Source organism: Amphiprion ocellaris, chromosome 17, assembly GCF_022539595.1.
Source record: "Amphiprion ocellaris isolate individual 3 ecotype Okinawa chromosome 17, ASM2253959v1, whole genome shotgun sequence".
NCBI classification, from domain to species: Eukaryota; Metazoa; Chordata; class Actinopteri; family Pomacentridae; genus Amphiprion; species Amphiprion ocellaris.
Genome location: NC_072782.1, coordinates 31,329,114 through 31,354,925, shown reverse-complemented (window position 1 = coordinate 31,354,925; position 25,812 = coordinate 31,329,114). Strand labels below are relative to the sequence as shown.

Sequence of the window (25,812 nt, the reverse complement as noted above, 5' to 3'; positions counted from 1 at the left end):
ACACAAAATGACAGAAATGAGGCACAAAATGATCACAAAGAGACAAAACAACCACAAAAAATACCCCCAAAACACACAATAAATGTCTCAGAAACAGTGAACCGAGGAGAAAGTTGTTGGAGATCCATCCAGCATGGTGAAACATCTTTCTATTGATGATGTGTGTGAAAAAATAAGTGTGTCGAGGTAAACATGGAAATAGTTAAATATCTATAGTAAGTATTGTTAAAACCTGTGGGAACTTGGAAAAAAACATGTTAAATCCATTTTTTATCAATGAAATATTAGAAGAATTGCAACTCTTTAAATTAAAAAATATATATTATATACACTTTTTACCTCCAGCCATTTCCATAGAGGAGCAATATATTTATATTGCAGTGAAAAATGAGACGGGAACAAATAAAGTGCAGTTCTCTTTAAACTATATGAATTAAAATGTAAAAATCAGACATACGAGTGGAATTTTGCAGATAAATTACTAATAAATTCATAAATTTACTCTTCATTTGACTAAACGTCTCAAACTGTGTGTTATTGTTGCGTAAAATATCGATTAAACGCCATAAATGCTACTAAGAACAAATGATGATTTAACTTTTTAATCAGTAACTGCAGAGTTTCACTTTTGGACTCTAAACTTTGCTCACTGTGGTTGAAGGTCTGAATCTCCCACACACTTCCTCCACTGTTGACATAAACCTTTTCAAAATAAAGCTCACATTTGTCACTTTACTGATTCAGTATCTTTATTTTATTGTTATTGAGGTGAAAACCGAGTTAAACGGTGAAAGTTGGAGCTGATAGATGATCTCTGGAGGGGGCGTGGTCGCCACGGGGTGGGCGGGACCGGTGTATAATTTAGCCTGACGTACGCGTGACGACATATTCAGACAAGGACCCTGCTTCAAGCTGGACCCAGTGAGGAAGAATCAGACCGGAAACACAAAAATATCAACTACATAATAAAAAGATAAAAAATAAATGCACAGAGAAGCAGTAAATATACACAGAAAACTAGGAAAAATACACAGAAAGCGAGTAAAAAATCCGCAGATAATCAGAAAAAAACAGGAATATCGTAAAAATACAAAAAAAAACGTAAAAAACCCCCACTGAAAATCAAGAAAAATACGCAGAAATGTAGCTTTAAAAAAAAAAAAAAAAAAACTAAACAAAAATGTAGTAAAAAGGCATAGAAAATCAGTAAAAATACCCACAAAACCGGTACAAAAATTACACAGAAAACCAGTAAAAAAAAAAAAATACATAGAAAAACGCTAAAATACTCAAAGAAGCAGTAAATTAGACAAAAAAATAGAAAAAATAAACAGAAAACGATTAAAAATACACAGAAAGTCAGACAAAACAGGAATGTAGTAATAATGCACAGAAATGTAATTTAAATAAACAGAAATGTAGTAAAAAAAATACACAGGAAATAAGTAAAAAAAAGGATTTTAAAAAACAGGAAAAGTAACTGAAATATACATTAAAACCAGTAAAAATACACAGAAACCAGTAAATATACACTGGAATGTAGTAAAAATACACAGAAAACACTAAAAATACACAGAAAACGAGTAAAAAATAGACAGTGAATCAGTAAAAAAAAAAACAAAACAGCAATGTAGTAATAATGCACAGAAAACAAGTCAAAGCACACAGAAAGTCAATAATATGCACAGGAAACAAGTAGAAATACACAGAAAACCAATAACCATTAAACACTGACTTCTGAGTGTTTTCTCAGCTTCTCTTTAATTATTAAAGTGTTTTCAAATTCACTTTAATGTTGAAAAATGTCACCTTTTAATTAAACGTATAAACAATTAACAATTTCCACTGATATCTATTTATCGTCATATTTCGTGGTTTTGCAGTAGCCCATGTGTGTGCTTTTACTTTGAAATCGCAAACCTGGCGTGTCGACGTGGACGACGCGGAAGCTTGACTTGGGAGCGCGCATCCAGCCGGTGGTAGCTGAAGGAATCCGGCTGAAGGCTGAGGTCTGGTCAGCGGGTCACTCAGTGTCGGAAACACGCGTGGAAGCAGCCGCGGAGCAGCTCAGCGGTGTGGCCTTTCACTTGCAGCGGGAGCAGAGACATCTATCTGTGGACTAACATGATGGCCGTGCTGGGCAGCGCCGGTCGCCTCATCCAGTGTGAGTGAATCTGAGCGGCTGTTAGCTTGAAGCTGGAACCCATAAACTTTAGACATTTTACTGTCACAGAATAAAGTGCGTTAGTTTTATTGTTTGGTGCAGCTTAGCGGCAGTTTGGAGTTAGTGTGCGGCTGTTTGTGAAGCGGAACTTGGTGGAAACTCAACACGCCGCTGACATTGACATCAACATTTCATAAACGCCTGCTAAGCTAGCGACGCTGCGGACGTAGATGATCCCGTCGCGACTTTCACAATACAGCATTAGCTCTAAACATAACGTGTTTTCTCTTTTAATTTTAACGTATTTCGCATCAGAATCCACGTTATTTTATTAAAGAAGCCATTGTTGCGCTTTTCAGACGTATTTTCTGTTTAATGCTAATATTTCCCTCAACCGCGACCGTTACTGTGCTTTTATTTTGCACGCAAATGGCAGCACTTCCTCCGCCCGTCGTCCCTCACAGCCGTTAGCTTGCCGCCGCCGCTGCGTTACAGCAGGTTACAGTTTAGCGTTCTAACGTTACATAACGGAATTATCCCGCATTGGAGCCGCTTTTAGCCGCGGCCGCAGCTCCGATAAACGCAGCCCGCGTCTGTCCGCAGTTGTGCGCCTCAGCCGCAGAGAAAAGGAAGAAAGTGAATGTTTGAGTTACACAACTGCTGCGTTGTGAACTTGCGTAATCTGAGCGGCCCCCTGGCGGCGGGGAGGAGAACTGCAGGCCGCGTTATGAAAGTAGAAATACACAGACAACTAGGGAAAATACACGGAAAACTAGAAAAACACACAGAAAACTGGGAAAAATACACGGAAAACTAGGGAAAACACAGAAAACTGGGAAAAATGCACAGAAAACTGAGGAAAATGAACAGAAAACTAGGAAAAATACACAGAAAACTGGGGAAAATGAACAGAAAACTAGGAAAAATACACAGAAAACTAGAGAAAATACTCATAAAATAAGGAGAAATACACAGAAAACTAGGGAAAACATACAGAAAACTAGAGAAAATACACAGAAAACGAAGAAAAATACACACAATGAGAAAAAATGTGCAGAAAATAAGAAGAAATGCACAGAAAACTAGGAAAAATACACAGAAAAGCAATCAAAATGCACATAAAACTAGGAAAAATATACAGAAATGTAGTGCAATGAACAGAAATGTAGTAAAAATACACAGAAAAACAAAAAATACACAAAACTTGGAAAAATACACAGAAAATGAAGAAAAATACAAAGAAAAGCAGTATAAATACACATGAATGTAGTAAAAATACACAGAAAACCTGGGAAAATACACAACACTCGGAAAAATGCACAGAAAAATACTAAAAATACACAAAAAACAGGAAAAATACGCAAAGCTAGGAAAGATACACAGAATACTAGTAAAAATACACAGAATGTAGTAAAAATACACAGATGAACATAAAACCAGTAAAATTACACAGAAAACCCCCAAAAATTACTGAAAAAAACATTCAAATCACTAAAAACCCACTAAACACTGACTGCTGAGTGTTCCATCAGCTTCTCCTTTATTATTGAAGTGTTTTTAATTTCAAATAGTTTGTTTTTCATCTGCAATGTTTCATTTCTTAGGTGCAATATTTCAGTTTCATGTGCAAAATGTACATTTCATACATAATATTTCATTTTTCCAGTGCAGTATTACATTTCTTAGGTGCAACATTTCATTATTCAGGTGAAATATTTAAATTTAATGTGATATATTTAATATTTTAGGTGAAATATTTAAAATTCGTGTTCAGTATTTCAGTTTTCAGGTGCAAGCGGCTCTCAAATTTAACCTGTAAGAAAAATAAGGTGTAAATTCTGCTGGTAGAAGAATCGAGGTACAAGAAACTAATGGGGGATGTAGAATAAAAAACAAAAAGGTTAAGACAAAAAATAGAAACAAGCATGCAGTTTTTGTATTATTTTCCTTTAAGACATTTATTCTCATGTTGTGTCATTTTTCTGGCACCAGTTTTTCCTGCAGGATTAATAAAGTTTCCTCTTTTTTTCCTGGTTTTAGTTGCGAGGAGCAGCGTCAGTCTCAGCGTGAGGCGACGATCCACAGCTGCTGCTTTGGCTCAGAGTGCAGCTCCGGAAACACAAGAAAACAGGTTGGTCTTTAACACAAAAAACACACACAAACCTAGAGTTTAATGTCGTAGTTTTCCCCTCAGACACCAGAACATCTGCAGTCGACAGCTGAAGACTTTTTAACGTCACAATCAGATGTCTGAAACCAAATCTGCTCGTCTGAAGGTCGATGTTTAGCCTCAGCAGAGTTTTAATCTGTAGAAAATCTTTGTTTTTATTTTATTTATAAGGAATCAGATGCTCAGAGTGACAGGTGATGGAAAGAAATGTTTTTTCTGTTGATCTTTTAATCGTTAAAGCAGCTGAAAGAATCTTCACTGAGATTTAAAGTTAAAACAGCGTCAAAAAATCAGCCGATGGTTTAATGGATAAAATGTGAGTTTATTAACGAGTGGAGCTCAGAAGTTTACTTTTGTTTTATTTAACTCTGATCTCTGATTTACTTGAAACCTTTTTATTTTAATACACAGAAAATCAGGAAAAACACACAGAAATGTAGTAAAATAAACAGAAATGCAGTAAAATTACACAGGAAAACATTAAAAATGCAAAAAAAGCAGCAAAAACACACAGACTTACTATCATCTGAGCTTCCTAAATCCTAATAAAAATAAATCTTTTCTATATGTAACTTCACTGAGGAGAAATTTATGTGATACGTTGTGATAAATGGACGTGTAGCTGCTCAAAATATCAACTTTTTAACCTGAATTTCTACCTATAAGTCTCATAAAATCATCTAAAATCATGCATCAGCATCAACTATTGAGTGTAAATTCAGTAAAAAAAAAAGAAATCATCCTTTAAGTTGCTTTTACAAAAACCTGTTTAAGGCTCATATCCAGTTAAATTTTTTCATTCTAAATAATCAGTATTTTAGTAGCAGAATTATGCTGTTTTCACTCAGTAAAGTAGAATTCCTTCATTTTAATGCAACAAGTACATATTAATAATCAATAACACGTGTCTCTGGGCCATCATTAGATCTGAATTATTGATTATTGATCTGTTATCGCTGCAGGAAACCTAAAACCGGCATCCTGATGCTGAACATGGGCGGACCAGAGAAGCTGGAAGACGTTCACGACTTCCTGCTGAGACTCTTCATGGACACAGACCTGATGAAACTTCCTGTTCAGAAGTAAGAAGTACACAAGAAATACACACAAATACACAAAAAAACCCACAACTGTAAACATTTTTTTAAAAATCTGAATTTTTTTTGTTAAATCGCAGAAAAAACTATTTACATGTTTAAATAAAACTATAAATACTGTCCTCTAAAAAAATAAAATCTGTAAAAATATAAAATGACACTATTTCTGCTCAATTTAAACTCAGCTAAAATATATTTTACAGATAATTGCAATTGTTTAAAAGAAAAATGTGTATATTTATAATATTAAAAATATTTCAATATGTATATTAAGGACTGAAAAATGCTAAATAATTGTTATTTGAATTTTATTCTTTAAATTACAGATAATGACGAGTAAAATTACTGGAAAAAAAATAATAATTTATTTGAGCTACTGTCAAGTATCCCATATTCTGAATCAGTGACATGATGAGAAATGACAGAAAATTTCAGGTTTTTATCTTTAACAGTTTCAGATATTGTTGTGTATTTGTAGATGAACATCAGCGATTCTTTGTGGGTTTCACACCTACCAGCTGTTGATACTATAATACTTTGGGTTCAGTGTTTATGTTCAGGGATTTAAACTGGATTTCATCTGATGAACTCCTGGTGTTAAATAATGTTGTTTTACTGGTTATACAACGAGGTCAGAACTGGTTAAAACAGCAGCTCAAGTGTATTTTTTGGATGATTTTACGTCACACAGGTTAATGGAAAAACATTTCCAACAACAGATTATCTGGAGCTGATAAATGTAGAAGCTGTTTGTGTTTCATAATAACTGACGATGAGCCAACTCGAGTCTAAACTGGAAAAACTGTTTAGTTCCTCTTATATCAACCTGTTTTCAACATTATTAGTCACTTTTACATAACGCTTTTTGGCTTTGGACTGTTTAAAACGTGTTCAACGACTCAGGTTGTGTGGAGTTATTTCATATTTCTACTAATTAATAGGATTATTTTGTGTCTCAGATAAAGAATCACTTCATTTAAAGCATAAATGTCCAAACCTGAACAGTTATTTGTCATTTTTTGAAATTCAGATCAACCAAAATAACTATTTGGTCGAAGCACAAATGATTTTCTAGATGAATTAAACCTGAATAAAGTTTAAACTTGTAGTTTTTCACCTTCAGTGATGGAATAGTTACAGAATATGACTCTAACGGGAAGAAAATAATCTAAAAATGTTGTTTACTGATAGCGACTGTAATATGATAATATATAAATGGAAACCGAACTTTTAGTGTTATGTTTTTGTGTCTTTGGTCTTTGTAGTAACTTTTGCATGTTTTTTTAGTAATATTTTGTCTCATTGTCATACATTTGTGCCTTTTTGTAGCGATTTTGTGTGCTGTTGTGGTAATATTTAGTCTCTTTGCAGTAATTTTGCAACTCTTCATAGTAGTACTTTGTCTCTTTTGCATAATTTTGTGTCTTTGTAGAAATATTCTCACTCTATGTTGTAATTTTGTGTCACTTTGTTGACATTTTGTGTCCTTCTGTAGTAATATTTTGTTTCTTTGTACTAATATTTTATCTCTTTGTAGTAATGTTTTGTTTCTTTGTAGTAACATTTTGTTTCTTTGTAGTAATATTTTAATTATTTGTAGTAATATTTAGTTTCTTTGTAGTAATATTTTATTTGTTGTTATACTTTCTCAAACTGAGATCAGTCCAAGAAGAGATGCAGTTACAGGTCAAATCATCAAGTACTTCTAGTGTATATTAATCTCCTGTAATATAATATGTAAATTATTATTGTGTTACAGTCCTAACTCTGCATTCTGCCGGTTTCTCTGCAGTAAACTCGGTCCGTTCATCGCTAAGCGCCGGACGCCAAAGATCCAGGAGCAGTACAGTAAAATCGGAGGAGGTTCTCCCATCAAACACTGGACGTCCATGCAGGGAGAAGGGATGGTGAAGCTGCTGGACGAGATGAGTCCTGAGACGGGTGAGGTACCTCCATGGAAAAGCTTAGTGTCCTGTAGGTTGTCGAAAGTTTCAGAGAAGGTTTGTTTGCTTCGGTTCGCTTCAAGGAAAACCTGCCGTCCTGTTAGCAGCTTTTAGATTTAACGAGCTGCTGTGTTTAATGCTGGCTGATAGCAGTGAAATGTGTGAAGTAAAGATAGTGACTCAGTCAAGGAGTGTCGCTTCAACGCCTCAACACACCTCAACACATCTCACTGATAACAGAGTCTGAAAGCTCAACATACCCACTGGTACATAAGAATCAGTCTTCAATTTCCAATGACTCCTATACCTCTGAATTTTATATGATGGATCTTTTACACAGAGTTATTAAAGGTCTTCTGGAAATATGATTAAATCTGCTGGGTCAAAAATATACATGGAGTAAAGCATGGTGGTGGCAGTACCATGATCTGGGTTAATATTTGGTTAAATTTGTCCATTTCCACCTCAGTTCAGTTCTTCTAGTTTCAGTCTTCTGGTTCATCTTTGACTCCTCTGGACAGAATTGGTGCAGTTCAACTAAATTTGTCTTTCTGACTCTGACTTGTTTCTTCAGGTTCTTGATGGGTTTAATTCAGGACTTTGGGGAGACCAGTCTAGAACCTTCATTCTAGCCTGATGGAACCATTTCTTTACCACGTCTGATGTGTGTTTGGACTCATTATCTTGTTGAAACATCCAACTGTGTCCAAGATCAACCTTCTGCTGATGGTTGTAGGTTTTCCTGAAGGATGTGGAGGTGATCCTCCTTCTTCATTATTCCATTTACTTTGTGGAAAGCTCCAGTTCCACAGAGCATGATGCTGCCACCGCCATGCTTGGTGGTAGGTTTGGTGTTCTTGGGGTTAAAAAAGATCTGCCCACGACAGTCTGAAAGCAGTCCTAAAAACAAATCGAAATCCAGGACCAAAATTGGGACCAAAACCAAACATAAACCAGTCCACATCCAGGACCAGATCCAGAGTAAAATAAATCCTAAACCAACTTTAAATCACATCCAAAACCAGGAGAACCAAAACTGAAACCAAACATAAACCAGTCCCAGGAAAGTCCGGAATCAGTCCAACATCCAGTCTGGAACCAGTCCAGAAACACTTCTAGAAAGCCCCAGAGCATGATGCTGCCACCTCTATGCTTGATGGTAGGTTTGGTGTTCTTGGGGTTAAAGGTCTCACCTTCTCTCCTCCAAACATATTTCTGCTCAGTTTTTCTTCCATCTGACCACAGAACTTTCCTCCAGAAGGTCTTTTCTTTGTCCATGTGATCAGCAGCAGACTTGAGTGGAGCTTTAAGGTTCTGCTTCTAGAGGAAGAACTTCCTTCTTCATGGATCCTCTCAGCTCATGTTGATGTAAAACCCTGTGGACACTGACAGCTGTGTTCCAGCAGCTTCTCATTCATTCAGACCTGCTTTCTGATGGTTCTTGGTTGACTCTTGACCATCCTGACCAATGGTCTCTCAGCAGCAGGTGATAGTTTGTGTTTTCTTCCTGATGGTGGCAGCAACACAACTGGACCATGAACTTTATTCTGACAAATAGATGATTCTGGATCTGAAGCTGCTTTGAAATGGCTCCAAGTGACTTTCTGACTTGTTCGAGTCAACGAGATCTTTGCTGAGCTCCTCAGACGTTCCGTCTGTAGAGTTTGAGTCTAATGAGTGGATCCAGTGGGTTCTATTTTATCTGGATCAGAGTCAGCAGCTGTAGTCGATCGTAATCACTCAGGAGAAGTTAAGAGGTCATGAAACTAAGACTATTTGATTAACACCACTTTCTACATCACTAAAACTGATAATTGAAGTTGCTGTATGTATATTTATGACCCAACAGATTTTTTTTCTGTCCAGTTTCTGACTGTTTCTCTTTCTTCAGCTCCTCACAAGTTCTACATCGGCTTCCGGTACGTCAATCCGCTGACGGAGGAGGCCATCGAGGAGATGGAGAAGGACGGAGTGGAGAGAGCTGTGGCCTTCACCCAGTATCCCCAGTACAGCTGCTCCACCACAGGTCACACAAATATGATGAATTAGTGTCTACTAATACGTAGACACTAATACGTATTAAAGGAAGAGATAGAAGATAAAAGAGACGTTTGTGGCCGTTTGTCGCCACACCCAGGCTGCTATCTGCCCTGTTAACCGCTGATAAGTACACAATCATCATCTGCAAAGAAAATCACATTTAGTGTGTAAATATGAGTAAACCGACTGAGGCTGCTTCTTCTGCTCTGTTTTCCACCTTCCATCCAACACTGCTCCAGAGTTTAAGGATCCTATTTCAGTTTTTAAACTCCAGTGTTGTGTTTTTGGCAGAAGCTGAGACTCATGTTGGTTTTATTGTCGTCATGTTTGTTCCGTCACACTTTTAACATGTGAACAAAACAAACACCAATGAATTTCTGACTTTGTTGACCTTGTTGTTGTCTTTGCTTGCAGCTGTTGTGCTGTTGAAGAAATCTCTGGTCTTATTTTTAGCCACTGCTGTCGTATTTTCTACAACTAAACCACCAACGGGTGCTATCGGCCATGTTTTTTATGGAGATTATTTATGGAACGGAGCTGAAACTGATTGTTTTGAAGTTTTGTTAATCAAAAAAGCAAAGAAAGCTGAACCACAAGAGCATGATTTTGTATTGGAAATGTCGTGTTTTGTCGGGTCTAAGAGCCTTAAGTTGTTGTTTCATAGCTTAAATATGTGTTGGATAGTTTGGAAAAGAATCAGAACTTTATTTGTGAACATCACTGTTTGTGTATTTACTGTTTTACTGAGCAACGCTCTTTATGGCGTCATTGACATGTGGAAGGTTTCTTGTATCAAAACAGGCTATTTCGGTGTAATTTAACGCACAGATTTGGACTCTACAGACTAAAATCCACATATTTTGTCACCAAAACCAAGCAGGTTCCCCAACAACATCACGCTGTGTGAAAATATTTGGTTTTGCCTATTGGAAATGGTGGCCGTCTTGAATTATTCATCTGAAATGTTTTGATTCTTCTTTAAAAAGCACATTCTTTAATAAAAAGTAACTCTATGATGGCCAACTTTGGTGCTTGGGCAGTAAAATGCACTTTTTTTCTGATATATGCAGTTATATTCTTGACTATACTTGTCAGACTGGATCACTAAACAATATCAAGACACCAAATAGATCAAATATTGATGAAGAAATGTCGGCTCAGCTGCAGATATTTTATCTAGAACTCCAAAAGAGCACTTCAAACCTTTGCTGGGACATCAAATTGGGCTCACTTTTGCTTTTTCTTTAAAATCCACATGGGAAATTCAGTTTACGAGTGTTGTTCCTGAGGTCTAAATGTACAGGAAGTTTAGAGGCCGAATCAATACAAGAAGCGAAACAGTTCAAACTAAAGTCATAAATTGTTGTTTTTATTTCTCACAAGGCTCCATTTAACTGTGAGAACTGGTCAGATTCAAACCCGCCAGAGATCAGAGGTGGACTTTTAGCTGTCAGTGTTTGTGATGTCCAACAAAACGTGGACGAATCTGAAATTACAAGACATATAGGGAGTTTAAGCTCTTCGCAGATGGAAGTGAAAGGTTCTGGTGTTGTGAAACTTGTTTCTAATGTTGTTCTTGTTCGTTGTGTCGACAGGTAGCAGCCTGAATGCCATCTACCGTTACTATAGCAACAGAGCCGACAGGCCCAAGATGCGATGGAGCGTCATCGACCGCTGGCCGACACACCCTCTGCTGGTCGAGGTAAAAAAAAACAAAACAACAACAGACTTTCATTGTCTAAAACACCAGAAAACAAACTGAATCCAGCGACAAGTCGTCACTATTACGATTGATTGTGTTAAAGTAGTTTTCTTCTGGATATTTTAGGGTTGTTCAGTTGTATAAATATCAGAAAATGTACCCAAACTCCATTTGAAGGAGCTGGTAAACCCATGAGAGTCCTGCATCAACACAAAGCTCCTGATATTAGTGTTTATTGTGGGTCTGAATTGGAATTATTAAGTAAAGAACACAAGAAAAATAAACAAACACAACAAATATTTAGTGTTTTTGTCTTTCTTTTGTGTTTCAGTGTTTTGCAGAACATGTCAGTAACGAACTGTTGAAGTTTCCAGAAGAGAAAAGAGACGACGTCGTCATTCTTTTCTCAGCACATTCACTTCCTATGGCTGTAAGTATTAACTACTAATACTAGTACTAGTACTAAACTGCTAGTTCTGTTGATACAGAAGCTACTAGTACTACTTTATACTGCTAGTGTTACCATTATTATTGTGTTATTCCATCTGAAATCATCACATCTCTGCTTCACCATCTCTGATTTGCATGAAATATGAATATTTATAAACATATTTGTGAAACTTTAGCTTCATATATCCACAAAAAACTGCCCCATGACCCACTTTCATCAGGTTTTTTCTCATGTCTCATTGTTATCTACTGCTCTGTAACCCCTTGTGTTTGTACCACTTCTGAGAAACGCCTCACGACTATGATTTTACTGCTGAGTTATCTGTGATGGTTTTACTGACTTCCTGTTGTTTACCTGTGCAGGTAGTAAACAGAGGTGACCCGTATCCTCAGGAGGTTGGAGCCACAGTTCAGAGAGTCATGGAGAAACTAGGCCACTGTAACCCATACAGACTGGTGTGGCAATCCAGGGTGAGTAGACTGGTGGTTTTTAATGGACCGATGGCGCCATCTAGTGGTGAATGACTGGAACTAATCAGAAGTAATGTCATTTGGAATATGATATTAAAATTTTGTTGTCACACTTTATAATACTTCACACTTTATCCATCAATAAGACAGATTTTTATTCTGGATTTTGAAAAGATTTTTGTCAGTTCTTCACATGAAATCTAATTGTGAAGTAAATAAAAAAATCTTTCTTCTAATTAAAATAGCTTCACAGATGTCAGGCAGAAGTAAAGGATGTGCTACATATTCATGAAGACAGGCTAAACACCGTTTGCTCTAGCTAAGATAAGCTAAGCTAAGCTAAGCTAAGCTTAAACTGACAATCCCTTGTTATAACCTGCTGTAAATCCTGAGCGGTAATGAGTAGTTAATTCATTGATTAGTGTGTCAAATTAAAGCTAAGCTAAGATGAGCTATGCAAGGTATGCTAAGGTAACATAAATGTAGATAAGAAGGCAGAACGAGCTAAGATAACTGAAGCTAAGCTACAATAAGCAAAGATGAGATGAGCTAAAATAAGCTAAGATCAGCAAAGATAAGATAAGCTAAGACGAAGTAAGATAATAAAAGCTAAGATAAGCTAAGATAAGTGAAGCTAAAATGAGCAAAGATGAGATAAGCTAAAAATAAGCTAAGCTGAGCGCTTATCAGCTAAGGTAGCATCAGCTAAGAGGAGCAAAGATAAGTGAAGCTAAGCTAATGTGAGCTAACATAAGGGAAGATGAGCTAAGATTAGCTAAGCTATCATGAGCTAAGTTTAGCAAAGATCAGCTATGGTTTGATAAACAAATACAAGCTAAGCTAAGATGAGCTAAAATACGCTACGCTAAGATGAGCTAAAATATGCTAAGCTAAGATGAGCTAAGACAAGTTAAGCTAAGATAGGTGAAGATAGGATGAGCTAAGCTGAAATCAGCTAAGATAAAGTCAAACTTCATTAATCCTGAGGTAAATTCTTGTGCCAGATATTGGTCAAAAAACAAAATTACACAACATGAGAGTGGAAATCCAGTTCCTAATAGAAAAACAATAAGATAGAAGTCTGATACATTATTAAAAAATAAATAAATAAACTAATAGTAAGGTCGAAGGTAATACCACCAGTGATACTAAGGTAACAATGTAATAATGCACATAATAATGAAATATTACACCTGAAATTTTAATATTTACCTCAAAAAATTAAATATTGCACATTAAAAGGACATATTATACAAGACACTGAAACTGAGATTACACAAACTATTGAGAAAAGTAATATTGCAAATAGTATTGATGTGCTTGAATTATTTCATTTCCTTACTACAAACTTATATATAAATATAAACTATAAACTGTGTGTATTTGTACTGTTAAGAACTACTGTCAGAGGGTTTTTTTTCTCGCCACAAGATGGAGCCACTAGACCTGATAATGCTGCAGCTCCATCAGCGTTAGAAACCCTCAGAGCTGCTGGTCCTCGGGTCAACTGGACGACAGCTTCCATAAATAATTCACACATCACTGTTCACAGCAGAGCAGAGGGTCGCAGATATCTGTAGGGAGAATATCAAAGTACCGTTTAAATCTGACACAATACATATAAACCTCACTCTTTTAATCAAACATTCAAGATAAAAGATCAAGATTTACATGTTTTTAATGCTTTTTGTTCTCAGTCGTCCTAATATTTCATATTTACCTCCTTTTATTCTGTTCTAAATTTAGGTATTACTAGTTTTGTTCTGTCTGGATGTTTTGCACATTGTTTTGTTGCTGCTTGTCTGATAAAAATGTGCATGAATTTTCTTATTAGAATTTGTTTGACATGCTAAAAATTTTAATTTGGTTTGACAATACATACAATAACAACAAAGCACGAGAGGTGGAATTCTTGCATAAAGATTTTTATTGAAATTGTTGAATCTTTTAGCATTAAATTATTATTTGCATTGTGTCTGTTAAAAAATACTTTTTCTCTCAGTTAATCTATTGATTAATAGTTGCTACATTGAACTGTACGTATTAACATATTGTTGAGTAATTTTGCACCAAAACAGCTTATCTTAGGTTTTCCTAGTCTATATTTGCTTAACTTGGGCTTTCATTACTTATCTTAGTGTATTTCAGGTTTTCCTATTTTACCTTATCTTTCTTTGTCTTCGTTTAATTTGCCTCATCTTAGCTCATGCTAGCTTAGCTTCACGTATTTTAGCTTATCTGAATTTGTCTTCACTTAACTTGCCTTATTTCAGCTCAACTTTGTTTATCTTAGCTCATCTAGCTTAGCTTAGCATATTTTAGCTTGTCTTTGCTGAACATGGCTCACCTTATCTTTACCATAGCTCACCTTAATTTATTATAGCTTATGTTATTTCAGCTAATCTTAGTTTATCTTCACTTAAGTTGGCTTATCTTAGCTCATCTTAGCGTAGCTTATCGTGTTTTTTTTATATTAGGTCATCTAGCTTAGTGTAGTGTATTTGAACTTTACTTAGCTTGTCTTAGTTTATCTTCACTCGACTTGGGTTATCTTAGCTTAGCTTATCTTAGCTTGCTTTTGCTTATCTTATCTCTGTTTAATTTTACGTCATCTTAGCTTATCATAATTCATCTTAGCTCATCCAAGCTTAGCTTATTTTAGCTTCCTTACCCTATCTTAGATTATCTTTACTTAACTTGGCTTATTTTAGCCTATCTTAGCTTATCTTAGTTAATCTTAGCTCATCCTAGCTTAGCTTAGTTTAGCTTATCATTGGTTAACTTGGCTCATCTTACCTTAGCTTATCTTATTTTACTTTATCTTAGATCATCCTAGCTTAGCTTAGTTTATCGTTGGTTAACTTGGCTCATCTTACCTTAGCTTAGCTTATCTTATCTTACTTTATCTTAGATCATCCTAGCTTAGCATAGCTTATTTTATCTTTGCTTATCTAAGCTCATTTAGCTTAGTTTATCTTTGGTAAATTTAGTTTACTTTAGCTCATCTTAACGTATCTTATCATTGCTTATCTTAGCTCTTCTAGCTTAGCATGTTTTAGCTTATCTTATCTTAGTGTATGTTATCTAGTTGGACTCAACTGGAGCAAAATACAGTTTAAAAAAGCATCACGACACGACAATTAGAGTTAAATGGAAAAAACTACTTTTACTTATGAATTTAATATTTTAGAAATTATGTTGGCCAATCGATCCTACCTGGAAGCAAACAAAAGGACCAACAAGTTTGATTTAAATTCTGAGTGTGAAGTTCTGGTAGCTCCTCCTAAAGGCAGGAGGGTTTTTTACAGCTGCAATGTCAAAGTAGAACAATAAGACATTTAAAAAATTTAAATTTCAGAGACGCTTTACCAGTATAAAAGCATGAATTGTGCAGAGTCTTGTTTTATCCTGATGAAGTGTCCTGTTTGGTTTCTGAAGGTCGGACCGATGCCGTGGCTCGGACCGCAGACCGACGAGGTGATCAAAGGCCTCTGTGAACGAGGGAAGAAGAACATCCTGCTGGTGCCGATCGCCTTCACCTCGGACCACATAGAGACGTTACACGAGCTGGACATCGAGTATGGACAGGTGCTGGGAGAGGAGGTGAGGAAGTAGATAAATCCATATCTGTTACCCAGCAGCCTCTCTGTCCTGTCAGCTTCTACCTGTCCAGACTAGAATAGAAACAGACCACATAATCTGAGAGGCTGAATGTTGCCTTTAATGCTCCACACAGAAGACTTTACAGCTGCGTTGTGTTTGTTTTTTTAGGGAATGAACTCGTCAGCATTGACATTTTCCTTCCAGACAACATTTTGTTTCAGTTTTATGTAAATCTTGCAGAAAAAAACGCAGCAAGTAGATATTATACATGCTGTAAGTTAGCAAAAAAAGTTAAATAGACCTCAATTTAAACCCAACAGTACCTGCACTTTATTCAGGATAAAATTAGTTTGTTTTTATTTTGGCTTATTTTACCTTATCTTGTCTTAGCTTATCTAATCAATCTTCACTTAACTTGGCTAACCTTAGCTTATCCTAGCTTAGCTTTATTTAGCTTAGCTTCTCTTGTCTTTGCCTATCTTAGCTCATTTTAGCTTAGCTCATCTTAGTGTAGCTTGCCTAAACTTAACTCATCTTAGCTCATCATAGCTTAGCTCATCTTAGCCTATCTTAAGTTGCTTATCTTAACTCGTCTTAGCTTAACTTAGCTTAGCTTTGTTTATCTCTGATCATCTTAGGTTAGCTGATTTTAGCTTAGCTTGTCTTTGTTTAACTTGGCCTAGCTTAGCTTAACTTAGTCTATCTCATCTTAGCTTAGCTTATATTAGTTTAGTTTCTCTTGTCTTTGCCTGTCTTAGCTCATTTTAGCTTAGCTTATCTTAGCGTAGCTTGCATAACCTTAACTCAGCTTAGCTTATCTTAGCTTGTCCTTACTTAAGTTGCTTATCTTAACTCATCTTAGCCTAACTTAACTTATCTTTGTTTATCTCTGCTCATCTTAGGTTAGCTTATTTTAGCTTAGCTTATCTTCGTTTAACTTGGCCTAGCTTAGCTTCACTTAGCTTAGTGTATCTCATCTTTGCTTAGCTTAGTTTAGCTTATCCAAGCTTATCTTCACTTAGTGTAACTCAGATTAGTTTATTTTAGCTTACCTTATCTTAGCTTGTCTCAGCTCATTTTAGCTTAGCTTATCGTAGCATATCTTATCTCCACTTAGCCTATCTTCGCTCATCTCAAAGCGAAGAAAAGATCCACTTATCTTAGCTTCACTTATCTTTACTTCGTTTATTTTACCTCAACTTAGCTTATTTTATCCAATCTTATCTTCACTTAGCTTAGCTCAGTTATCTTAACTTATATTTGCTCATCTCACCTCATCTTAGCTTAGCTTGTCCTAGCTTATCTTTTCTTCACTTATCTTATTTTAGCCTGTCTTTGCTAATCTTGCTTTGCTTATTTTATCTTAGCTCATCTTAGCTTAGCTTTAATTTGACGCACTAATCAATGAACTAACTGATCATTACTGCTCAGCTCTGTTGTCTTATTTCTGAACAGTATTTAAAAAAGGAGGCTTTACATGAAAATATGACAAATATAAACCAAAGAATATTTGGTTGTTTCTTTCTTTGACACACAGAACTGATGTTTTACTAAATCACAACTTAAATAAACTTTGATAACATTTATTACATATTAATAATCATTTATCCACAGCAGCTTTGAAAACTTAATTAGTGTGTTTTTAACCAACTAATGTCCACATTTATACCCGTCAGGAATAATCACATCATTTATAATCAGTCGTTTTATCCTGAACTGTCCTTATTTAGCATAAAATCCTCGTTTAGATGGAATAAAAACCCCCAACCGGTCCTCACAAAGACACAATATCAGAACACAAACACACTTCTCTGTCTGGACCTCTTCAGCTTCTCTCCAAAATGAAACCTGCTGTTAAAAATAATTGGAAACTGAGAACAAAATGCTTTTATTTCTTCAAGTCCTCGTCGGACAAAATGAGAACACTTTCCAGAACATGTTCGGCGAACGTCGGGCTTCACTGAGTGGATGTAAACGTTGTGTAAAAGCTGGTTTCTACACCAACCTGCTGCTCTGCTTCCTCCTCGTTTTTTATTTCATTTCTTTTTATTTCAGCAGTTTCCAAATGTATTTAAACTCAGTATTAATTTTTACGCTCAGTTAGCATTAGCATTGGTTGCTAATAAGTAGCAGTAAAGTTTGGTAGTTGGTTTAAAGATGATTAAGGATCTATATTCTGCATTTTGATGTTCAGTTAAAGGAAACATTATTAATAAAATGTTGTAGTTATGAATGACAGGTTCTCTGCCATCAATATTTAGGTTAAATCAAACATCAATCCAAACATGTTAAAGGTCTTTCTTGATTTCCTGCAATTGCCTAAACTGTAGCCAAATGGAGACTTGCTGCTATTCAGTGTTTTAAATATTTAAAAGCTAAATATATTTCCAACAACACCATCTGTACACATCACTGTGAGCTCCAGAAAACTCAGATTTTACATGATGTATCACACAGATTAAGCAATAGTCAAGCATCTTTCAAATTAGAAGCAGAAATACCCCCAAAATATATCTTTTAAAATGAAAAAAGGTGATGAACAAATTGTATTTTTGTACAGTGACCAGTTCCAAAAAACTAAAAATTGTAAATCTGCAAATCTGTGCAATTTAGAACCAATTACTTGTTTGTGTCATTGTTTCTCAGAAGAATTTAGTAATTTTGGATTAGCATTAGATTATCTTAGCTTATCTTACCTTAGCTTATTTTAATTTATCTTAGCTTGGCTAATCTTAGCTCCTTTTAGCTTATCTCATCTTTGCTTATCATAGCTCATCTTAGTTTAGCTTTTGTCAGCATGTCTTATCTGAGCCTATCTTCACTTAACTTGGCTAAGCTTTGCACATCTTTGCTTATTTTAGCTTAAGTTGCTTATCTTCGCTCATCTTAGCTTAGCTTATTTTAGAGTAGCTTATCTTCGCTTAACTTGATCTGGTTTATCTTAGCTTACCTTATCTCATCTTTGCTTATCTCACCTTTGCTTATCTTAGCTTTTGCTTATGTGACCTCAACTTAGCTTCGTGTATCTTAGCGTATCTTTTATTATCTTACCCGATCTTTGCGTATCTTAGCTTATTTTAGCTTATTTTACCTTATCTTATCTTATATTAGCTCATCTTCACTTAACCTGCCTAACCTTAGCTCATCGTAGCTTATCTTAGATTGGCTTCCCTCCTGTTTGCTCATCTTAGTTTAGTTTGGCTTATTTTACTTTATTTTGTCTTAGATTGTCTTCACTTAACTTGGCTGACCTTAGCTCATCTCAACTTAGCTTTTTTTCACTTAAGTTTGCTTATCTTAGCTCATCTTAGCTTAACTTAGTTTAGCATATCTCTGCTTGTCTATGCTTATCTTAGCTTAGCTTATTTTAGGTCGGCTTATCTTTGCTTAGCTTGACCTGGCTTAGCTTAGCTTATCTTTGCTTAATTTGGACACTATTCAGTGAATTGACTGATCATTACCACTCAGTTTTTTTCTATTTTCTAAAATACTGTTACTATTCTAGTGTATTACAGTTGTGTGTTTGCTTGTGTTATTGTTTCTGCAGTGAAATTTAGTGATTATTACTTTTTGTAAAATGGTATAAAAGTGTATTACAGATGTGTTTTTTTGTTTGTGTCGTCGTTTCTGCAGTGTGGTGTGGAGAACATCAGGAGAGCAGAGTCTCTGAATGGGAATCCTCTTTTCATGAAGGTAATTTTCATACGTTGTACTGCTGTAAATCTATTTAAATGTATGCAACCTTTTTTAAAATTCAATTTAAACAGGAACAAACGGGTAAAATAGAAACCAAACATTCAGGTAACAGCAGCAGAAAATAGCAGATGAAGCGAAACCCTGGTACAGTAGAAGGAAGAGCTTAAATAGAAGAGGAAGCAGCAGTCGAAGGTCCTGTGAAGTGAGTCAACTCCAGGCTGAGATGGTCAATAAATGGAGGCCTTCCTTCCTTCCTTCCTTCCTTCCTCCCCCGTCTCACCTCCGTCCTCACCCCTGAAGCCGTCCAGAGCTCCTGCAGCTGTAACATCTGGGTTTATTAAAGGGAAGGGGGCAGATCAATGGGAACCTTTAGAGCTGACTACAGTAGAACTGAACCGCCCGACCGGCCGGCTGCTGGACAAACCTCGCCGAGTGTGGATCAATATCCAGAGGATGATTAGTTGGTAGTTACTGACGGATGCTTTCCTCGGTGTGGTTTTCAGTTTCTCTGTGAAGCTGCTGCCGTCTGCAAGCAGCAGAAAATCAAGAAAAAAGTCAGGAGTTTGGCTGCGAGACAACTTTTCTTCAATGAATCTACTAGTTTTATCCTCACATTTACCCTTAAATGTTCTCCACACTGATTATTCATTTCCTGAAACTGAATTCTCAAGTAAAAGTCGTATTCAAAACAAGACGTTTGGTAAAAGAAGACGGAATTAGCTGGAATTATCTTTAATCTGATGGTTCATATTTAAATTTTAGTAGATATCTGTGTTGTTTTTCCTATTTTGTGGCTCTGAATTAATGTTTTTAAAGCGCGCTTTTTGGTTGTAATGCGCTTTTTCAAAATAAAAGCGTGCATGTAGCTCCAGTTTTCTCTGTTAGTGGCTCAGTTATTGGGTCTTTCTTACCTAAAGTCCAATTTAACACATCTGAAATTACATTTTGACCAATCAGAATTCCAGTTTGAGATATCAGCGTCATTCTTGCCAGTTCAAACTTAAATATCACCAATTCCTATTGAGCATGTCCAAAGTCTGAGATGTTCTTTTTGGTTGTAATGCCCTTTTTCAAATTAAAAGCGTGGCTGTAGCCCCAGTTTTCTCCGTTAGCGGCTCAGTCATTGGATATTTCTTGCCTAAATTCACTTTCTTTTCATGTGCACAATCTGGTACCGTTGATGTTTTATTCAAGAACCAGATATTTTATGAAGTAGCTGGTAATCATTTGGATGGGGATCTAACTGAGGTAGTTTCATGTTGATTCAAGCTGGAAAAAAATCTCCAACTGTGAGTCATCTGCAATTTCTATTGAGATATAATTGGGTTTTGATTTACACAACCACAAAAACCGACCAAACCGACATCCCAAACCTCATTTCAAGACATCTCCAAGACTTCCCCAACTATGAAACCTACCAAACTGAAGGCATAAACTCCAATTTAACACATCTACGTTGTAGTTGTGTAGTTTTCTCTCTTAGTGGCTCAGTCATTGAATGTTTCTTGCCTAAATGCATTTTCTAGTTTAACTTTTTCATGTACAAAAGCTTATTCAAGAACCAGATATTTTGTAATATAGTTGCCTAACTGATCTGGAAAACTGAAAGTGGTCTGCATATCTACAGGGATAAGATCAGATTTTTGACTTCCCCTATGAGGAAACCTACCAAATTTAACACATCTGAAATTCCATTTTGACCAGTCAGAATTCCAGTTTGAGATATCTACATTATTCTGATGATTCAAACTTAAAAATCACCAATTCCTTTTGAAGATGTCCGAAATCTGAAGTGTTCTTTTTGTCTTGAAAGAGAATATCCGCAACACAAATCCAGTCTGCTTGTCTACTACTAGTCACTAGTAATCAACGTAACAGTCTTCTCTACTTTAGATTGTTTACGCTCTGAGATACTTGTGAAACATCTTTGCAGGACTCTTGTGACGGACAGAAACACCTCCAGTAAAGTCTTTCTTTGCCACTATTCATATCTTTGTGTTGTTTTTCCTGTCCAGGCGTTGGCCGATCTGGTCCAGTCCCACCTGAAGTCCAACGAACCCTGTTCCCGCCAGCTGACCCTTCGCTGCCCACTGTGCACCAACCCGACCTGTGGACAGACCAAGGCCTTCTTCGCCAACCAGAAACTATCGTAGAAACATGGACCTGTAGAAAGCAACGGGGCGAGTGGTGGAGAAACTAAAGCCTTCTTCTACAAACTTCATAAATCACACAAACAACACACAGAGTCTTCGCCAGCAGGAGTGTCGGCAACCTAGAAAATCTAACACAAAGAGCGAATGAAATGGTCTCTGCAGATGGATCTACTGTTTCTGGAAGCACAGGTGTCAGTTTTAGTCTTTTATTTAAATTTGTACCTGAAGCAGATCAGCTCAACTCTAAATGTAGTTTGGTTATTCCATCTCAAATCATCAGGACCCTTCTGCTGTCATAATCTTTGAATATTAATAAAGATTTTTGTGGAGTTTTAGCTTCATATGTCAAAACCTTTCTGAGATATTTTTTTTTTAATAATCAGACATCGACCCACTTTCAGCAGGCTTTTCCTCACATTGAAATTCAAGGCTGTTTGAACAGAAATATCTCAGAAACTACTAAAGATAAGAGCCTGAAATGTTCACAGTTATTTCTCATCATGTCATTGATTCAGAATCTGAAATATTATGGCTATGTTATGTTAACAGGAGCTGAAGTTCAGTTTGTCATTTCCCACTGTGCAGGATTATTTCCTCTGAGTAGTGGCGAGTGGAAATGTGGAAAAAAGTCATGAAAAGTTCCATCTTTGAGCTAATATTAACAAAAAAATGACAATCTGGAAGTCAGCTAGTGGTATTTTCTGAACCACATGTAGCTGCAGGTCACAATAATACCAAACTGAACATATAGAAGACTTTAATATGAAATACTTGATCACAAAAATGAAAAAGTTGAGCTTTCATGTCAATTTTTCATATTTCTACTCCTCTTTAATCAGAGATTATTCGATCTACTTGTCCAGTATTACAGATTCTGAATCAATGACATAATGAGAAATAACAGTGAAAATTCCAGGCTTTTATTGTGAAGAGTTCCTGAGATATTTATTGTTCTAACAGACTCAAATTTCAACGTGAGGAAAAACCTGCTGAAAGTAGGTCGCCAGGTGATTTTAAGAACAAATATCATGGAAAGCATTTGGTATATTGAGCTAAAATTTCACACATATCTTCATAAATATTCATATTTTCTGCTGTAAAATCAGAGACAGTCGAGCAGAAAAACACTGATGATTTTTAGATGGAACAAATCTGCTGAAACTAACATCCGCCTTTAAAAAAAAGCACTAAATGCTTCCTGAATTTTGTCATTTCGTGAAAAGCATTGCAGCACTTGCTTGGATTAAAACCTCGCTAAGGTTTGCAGACACTCTTCAGAAAAACAGCGCAAAGCTACAGGAAGAAGATTCTTGCACTATTTTATTTTATTTTGTTTTGTGTGTTTTAATATTTCATTTCTCTGCTTCACATTCCATCACTCAGCTAACCGTAAACCCCCATCAGACGCCCTCGTTCTGTTAGCATCGGTGCTACATGATTAACATCGCCACCAACAAGGGTTCTGGTTGGTCGGCTACTTTTTCCTCGCACGTCGCTTCACGCCATTGGCCCGCCAGCCAGTAACCCCGCCCATCCTGCTGCAACCCCTGCAATGTGATTGGAGGAGGTTGGTGCTGCTCGAAACGCTGCTGCTGCCCGATAGTCGGATAAAAGCGAGTTTAAGAACGAAATAAAGACCGATTTAGGGACGGGAAGATTCAACAAATTAAAAGCATGAATCTACGTTTTGATTTCTGCAATAAAACACATTTTAACTGCAGTCGAGCAAGAAGACAAGTCAAAAACGTGAGATGGTTCACAAGCTCGGAGAAATATGTTAAAGTCCAGACAGCATGTACATCGGGATAATATTCAGGCTTTAGATTGACTTAATTCAACTTTTACCATCTCAGAAATCTGATTTTAAAGTCAGAAGTTTTACATTAAAGTCAGAATTCTGAGTTTAATCTCGGTTTAATTTAAGATTAAACTCGAAGCTATAATTAAATCCTGAGTTCAGACTTCAGCGTAAAAATTCACATTTATGAGAGAGTTCCAGATTAAACTGAGATTAAGCATAGGATCTGGACCCTTTTTAATCTCAGAAAATAGATTTTAACATTGGAATTTTTACATAAAAATCTGAATTCAGATTTTTTTTTGTAGAAATCCAGACTTTAATCTTAGATTTCTGAGGAAAAAAATAATAATTCTTAGTCTTAGATTAAATTGAAATTAAACTCTGACTTCTAAATTTAAGTTAAAAATTCCGACTTCAGTCTCAGATTTCTGAGCAAAAACTCAAAATTCTGACTTTCACATTAGACTGAGAGTTCTAGGACTTCCTTGATGTATTCGGTCTTTACAAGCGGATGTCAACTTTTTTCCTAACTGTACACCACTTCCTTGTAGTAACGTCTGTTTTAGATAAGTGTAGGACAAAAAGACGAGTGTAAAGCTCCAAGTACGCTGGAGTCGTCCGCTAATAACAATAAAACGCAGATAAGTGTAGTGTGTCGAGTGTAGATTTACTGTTTCTGTATCGACTGAGGAAATTCTGCTCAACGAAAACCTCGTTGTTTGTTTTTGATCTCTACGTTAAACCTGAGAACCCCTAATTTAACCAGTCGATAAACTGAGAAAAGTCTTGAAGGTTGATGAGAATAATTGTCAAAAGACAACAAACGTGGGCAGTAACTTGACCTCTGACCCAGCCGCCCGTGATAATGTGCCTTTACACTGGCTGACTAGAAATACTGGACTTGTGCTTTATGTACATTTTATTATTATTATTATTTGTTTTTGTTTGTTTTTGCTTAACCAAAATGCTGGCGGGAAAAATCCACCCTGAAATGTGAACTTACATGTTGCTGCTGTGATCTGAGTCGTCGTTCTTTGTTTTTTTTTTTTTTTTCTGCTTCCACTCGTTCAGAAACACACTTTACAGCAAAATATTGAGCGGAGTCACTCTTCAGCTCTTCCACAGCTTCATAGGGATCATTGGGTTTTTTGGGGGAACACTTTGGTCCAGGAAAACTTTCACGCGGCTAAGCTAAGTTAGGCTAATGTTGTCACGCAGGAAAACTTTTGTGCAGAAGCTAAGTTAAGATAGGCTAATCTTGTCACACAAGAAAGCTTTCGTGCGGCTACGCTTGACTAATCTTGTCACGCAGGAAAGCTTTTGTGCAAAGGCTAAGTTAAGGTAGGCAAAGGAAAGCTTCTGTGCAGAAGCTAAGCTAAGTTAGGCTAATCTTGTCATGCAGGAAAGCTTTTGTGAGTCTAAGCTAAGCTAGGCTAATGTTTTCACGTAGTAAAGCTTTTGTGCAGAAGCTAAGCTAAGTTAGGCTAATCTTGTCATGCTGGAAAGCTTTCGTGGGCTAAGCTAAGCTACTGTTGTTATGCAACGCTTTCACGCTGGCATATTGCTAAGACAGATGCTAAATTCCTCTAAAAACAAAACAAAATCCAAGCTGTCCCTTTATCTCGACAAGTTTAGAAACGGCGAAATGTTTGGGTCACTGCAGGACGACATGCTAATCTCTGAAGGGTGGTTGTTTCCTAATTTGTTTTTATTTATCCTCTGTAAGTCATTTTCAACAACTGTTGTTTTAAATCAGTTGTGTGTGTTTAGCTGCTGTGTGCAGAGATTGTACATATGACAAAGATGCTTCAAGTTTTTTTCTTGCAGCTCCGGCGGGCTTTTATTTTGTTAATGTCGTTTGGTTCTATTTATTTTGGGATTTTATTTTCTGTTTCTGTGTCACTGAGCAAACGAAAGATCACCTGTCTCCACTGTTGGGTCATGTTTTGTTTTTTTTAAAAACATATTTGAAGACATGGTATTAACAGTGCAATTACACGTAACAAGTCTTCCTTCAGAATAAAAGACAATAATTAAAAATCTCTCACTTTTGGCGTAACAGAAAAGATGTCTTTTTTATGTGTTTTTGGTGTAATTTTGGGCATTTTTAGATGAAAGTTTGTTATTGTAAGAAATGTGGTGATGATCAAACTTTAAAATACTTCCACTTCCTGCCTAGTTGGATCTAAAAATGGTGGATATTTGGGGCCAAAAATGGTTCAAACAGTTTAAACATTTAACAGCAGAATTTGACTAATTGGAATCACATTTAACAACAACATTTTGACTAATTATCCAATAAGAAGTCTGGATTTTAATTCTAGAAATCCATAACCTCATTCTGACCACTCAAAACAACAATTAGAGATATTTGTATTCCAGTTTTCACCTGCCAAAATAATAGCTGCAGATACAAGATTTTTTTGATGACATCATGCTGTCATCAAAAAATCTTGAAACTAGCAACTGAGATGGTAATCCATTTAGGAGAATGTTCATTTAGGTATTAAGTCGCGTGAGAA

The 25,812-nt window shown here is 36.2% G+C and overlaps 1 protein-coding gene across 1 annotated transcript; it reads left to right on the top strand.

Moving 5' to 3' along the window:
* Positions 1 to 1,956: 1,956 nt before the first annotated feature.
* On the top strand, positions 1,957 to 25,337 carry fech (ferrochelatase). The gene is made up of 11 exons (XM_023290433.3): positions 1,957 to 2,164; positions 4,205 to 4,295; positions 5,297 to 5,416; positions 7,224 to 7,372; positions 9,266 to 9,400; positions 11,010 to 11,116; positions 11,448 to 11,546; positions 11,930 to 12,037; positions 15,476 to 15,640; positions 19,274 to 19,333; positions 21,352 to 25,337. The coding sequence occupies exons 1-11, from the start codon at positions 2,125 to 2,127 to the stop codon at positions 21,487 to 21,489; spliced, it is 1,212 nt and encodes a 403-aa protein (XP_023146201.1). The 5' UTR covers positions 1,957 to 2,124; the 3' UTR covers positions 21,490 to 25,337.
* Positions 25,338 to 25,812: the final 475 nt, after the last annotated feature.

What these genes read in the sequence shown, in the direction of transcription:
- fech (XM_023290433.3), top strand. Translation starts at nt 2,125, where the DNA reads ATGATGGCCGTGCTGGGCAGCGCCGGTCGCCTCATCCAGT. An exon ending in ATGAAACTTCCTGTTCAGAA is followed by an intron (nt 5,417 to 7,223) that starts GTAAGAAGTACA and finishes GTTTCTCTGCAG; the next exon opens with TAAACTCGGTCCGTTCATCG. An exon ending in CACATTCACTTCCTATGGCT is followed by an intron (nt 11,547 to 11,929) that starts GTAAGTATTAAC and finishes TTACCTGTGCAG; the next exon opens with GTAGTAAACAGAGGTGACCC.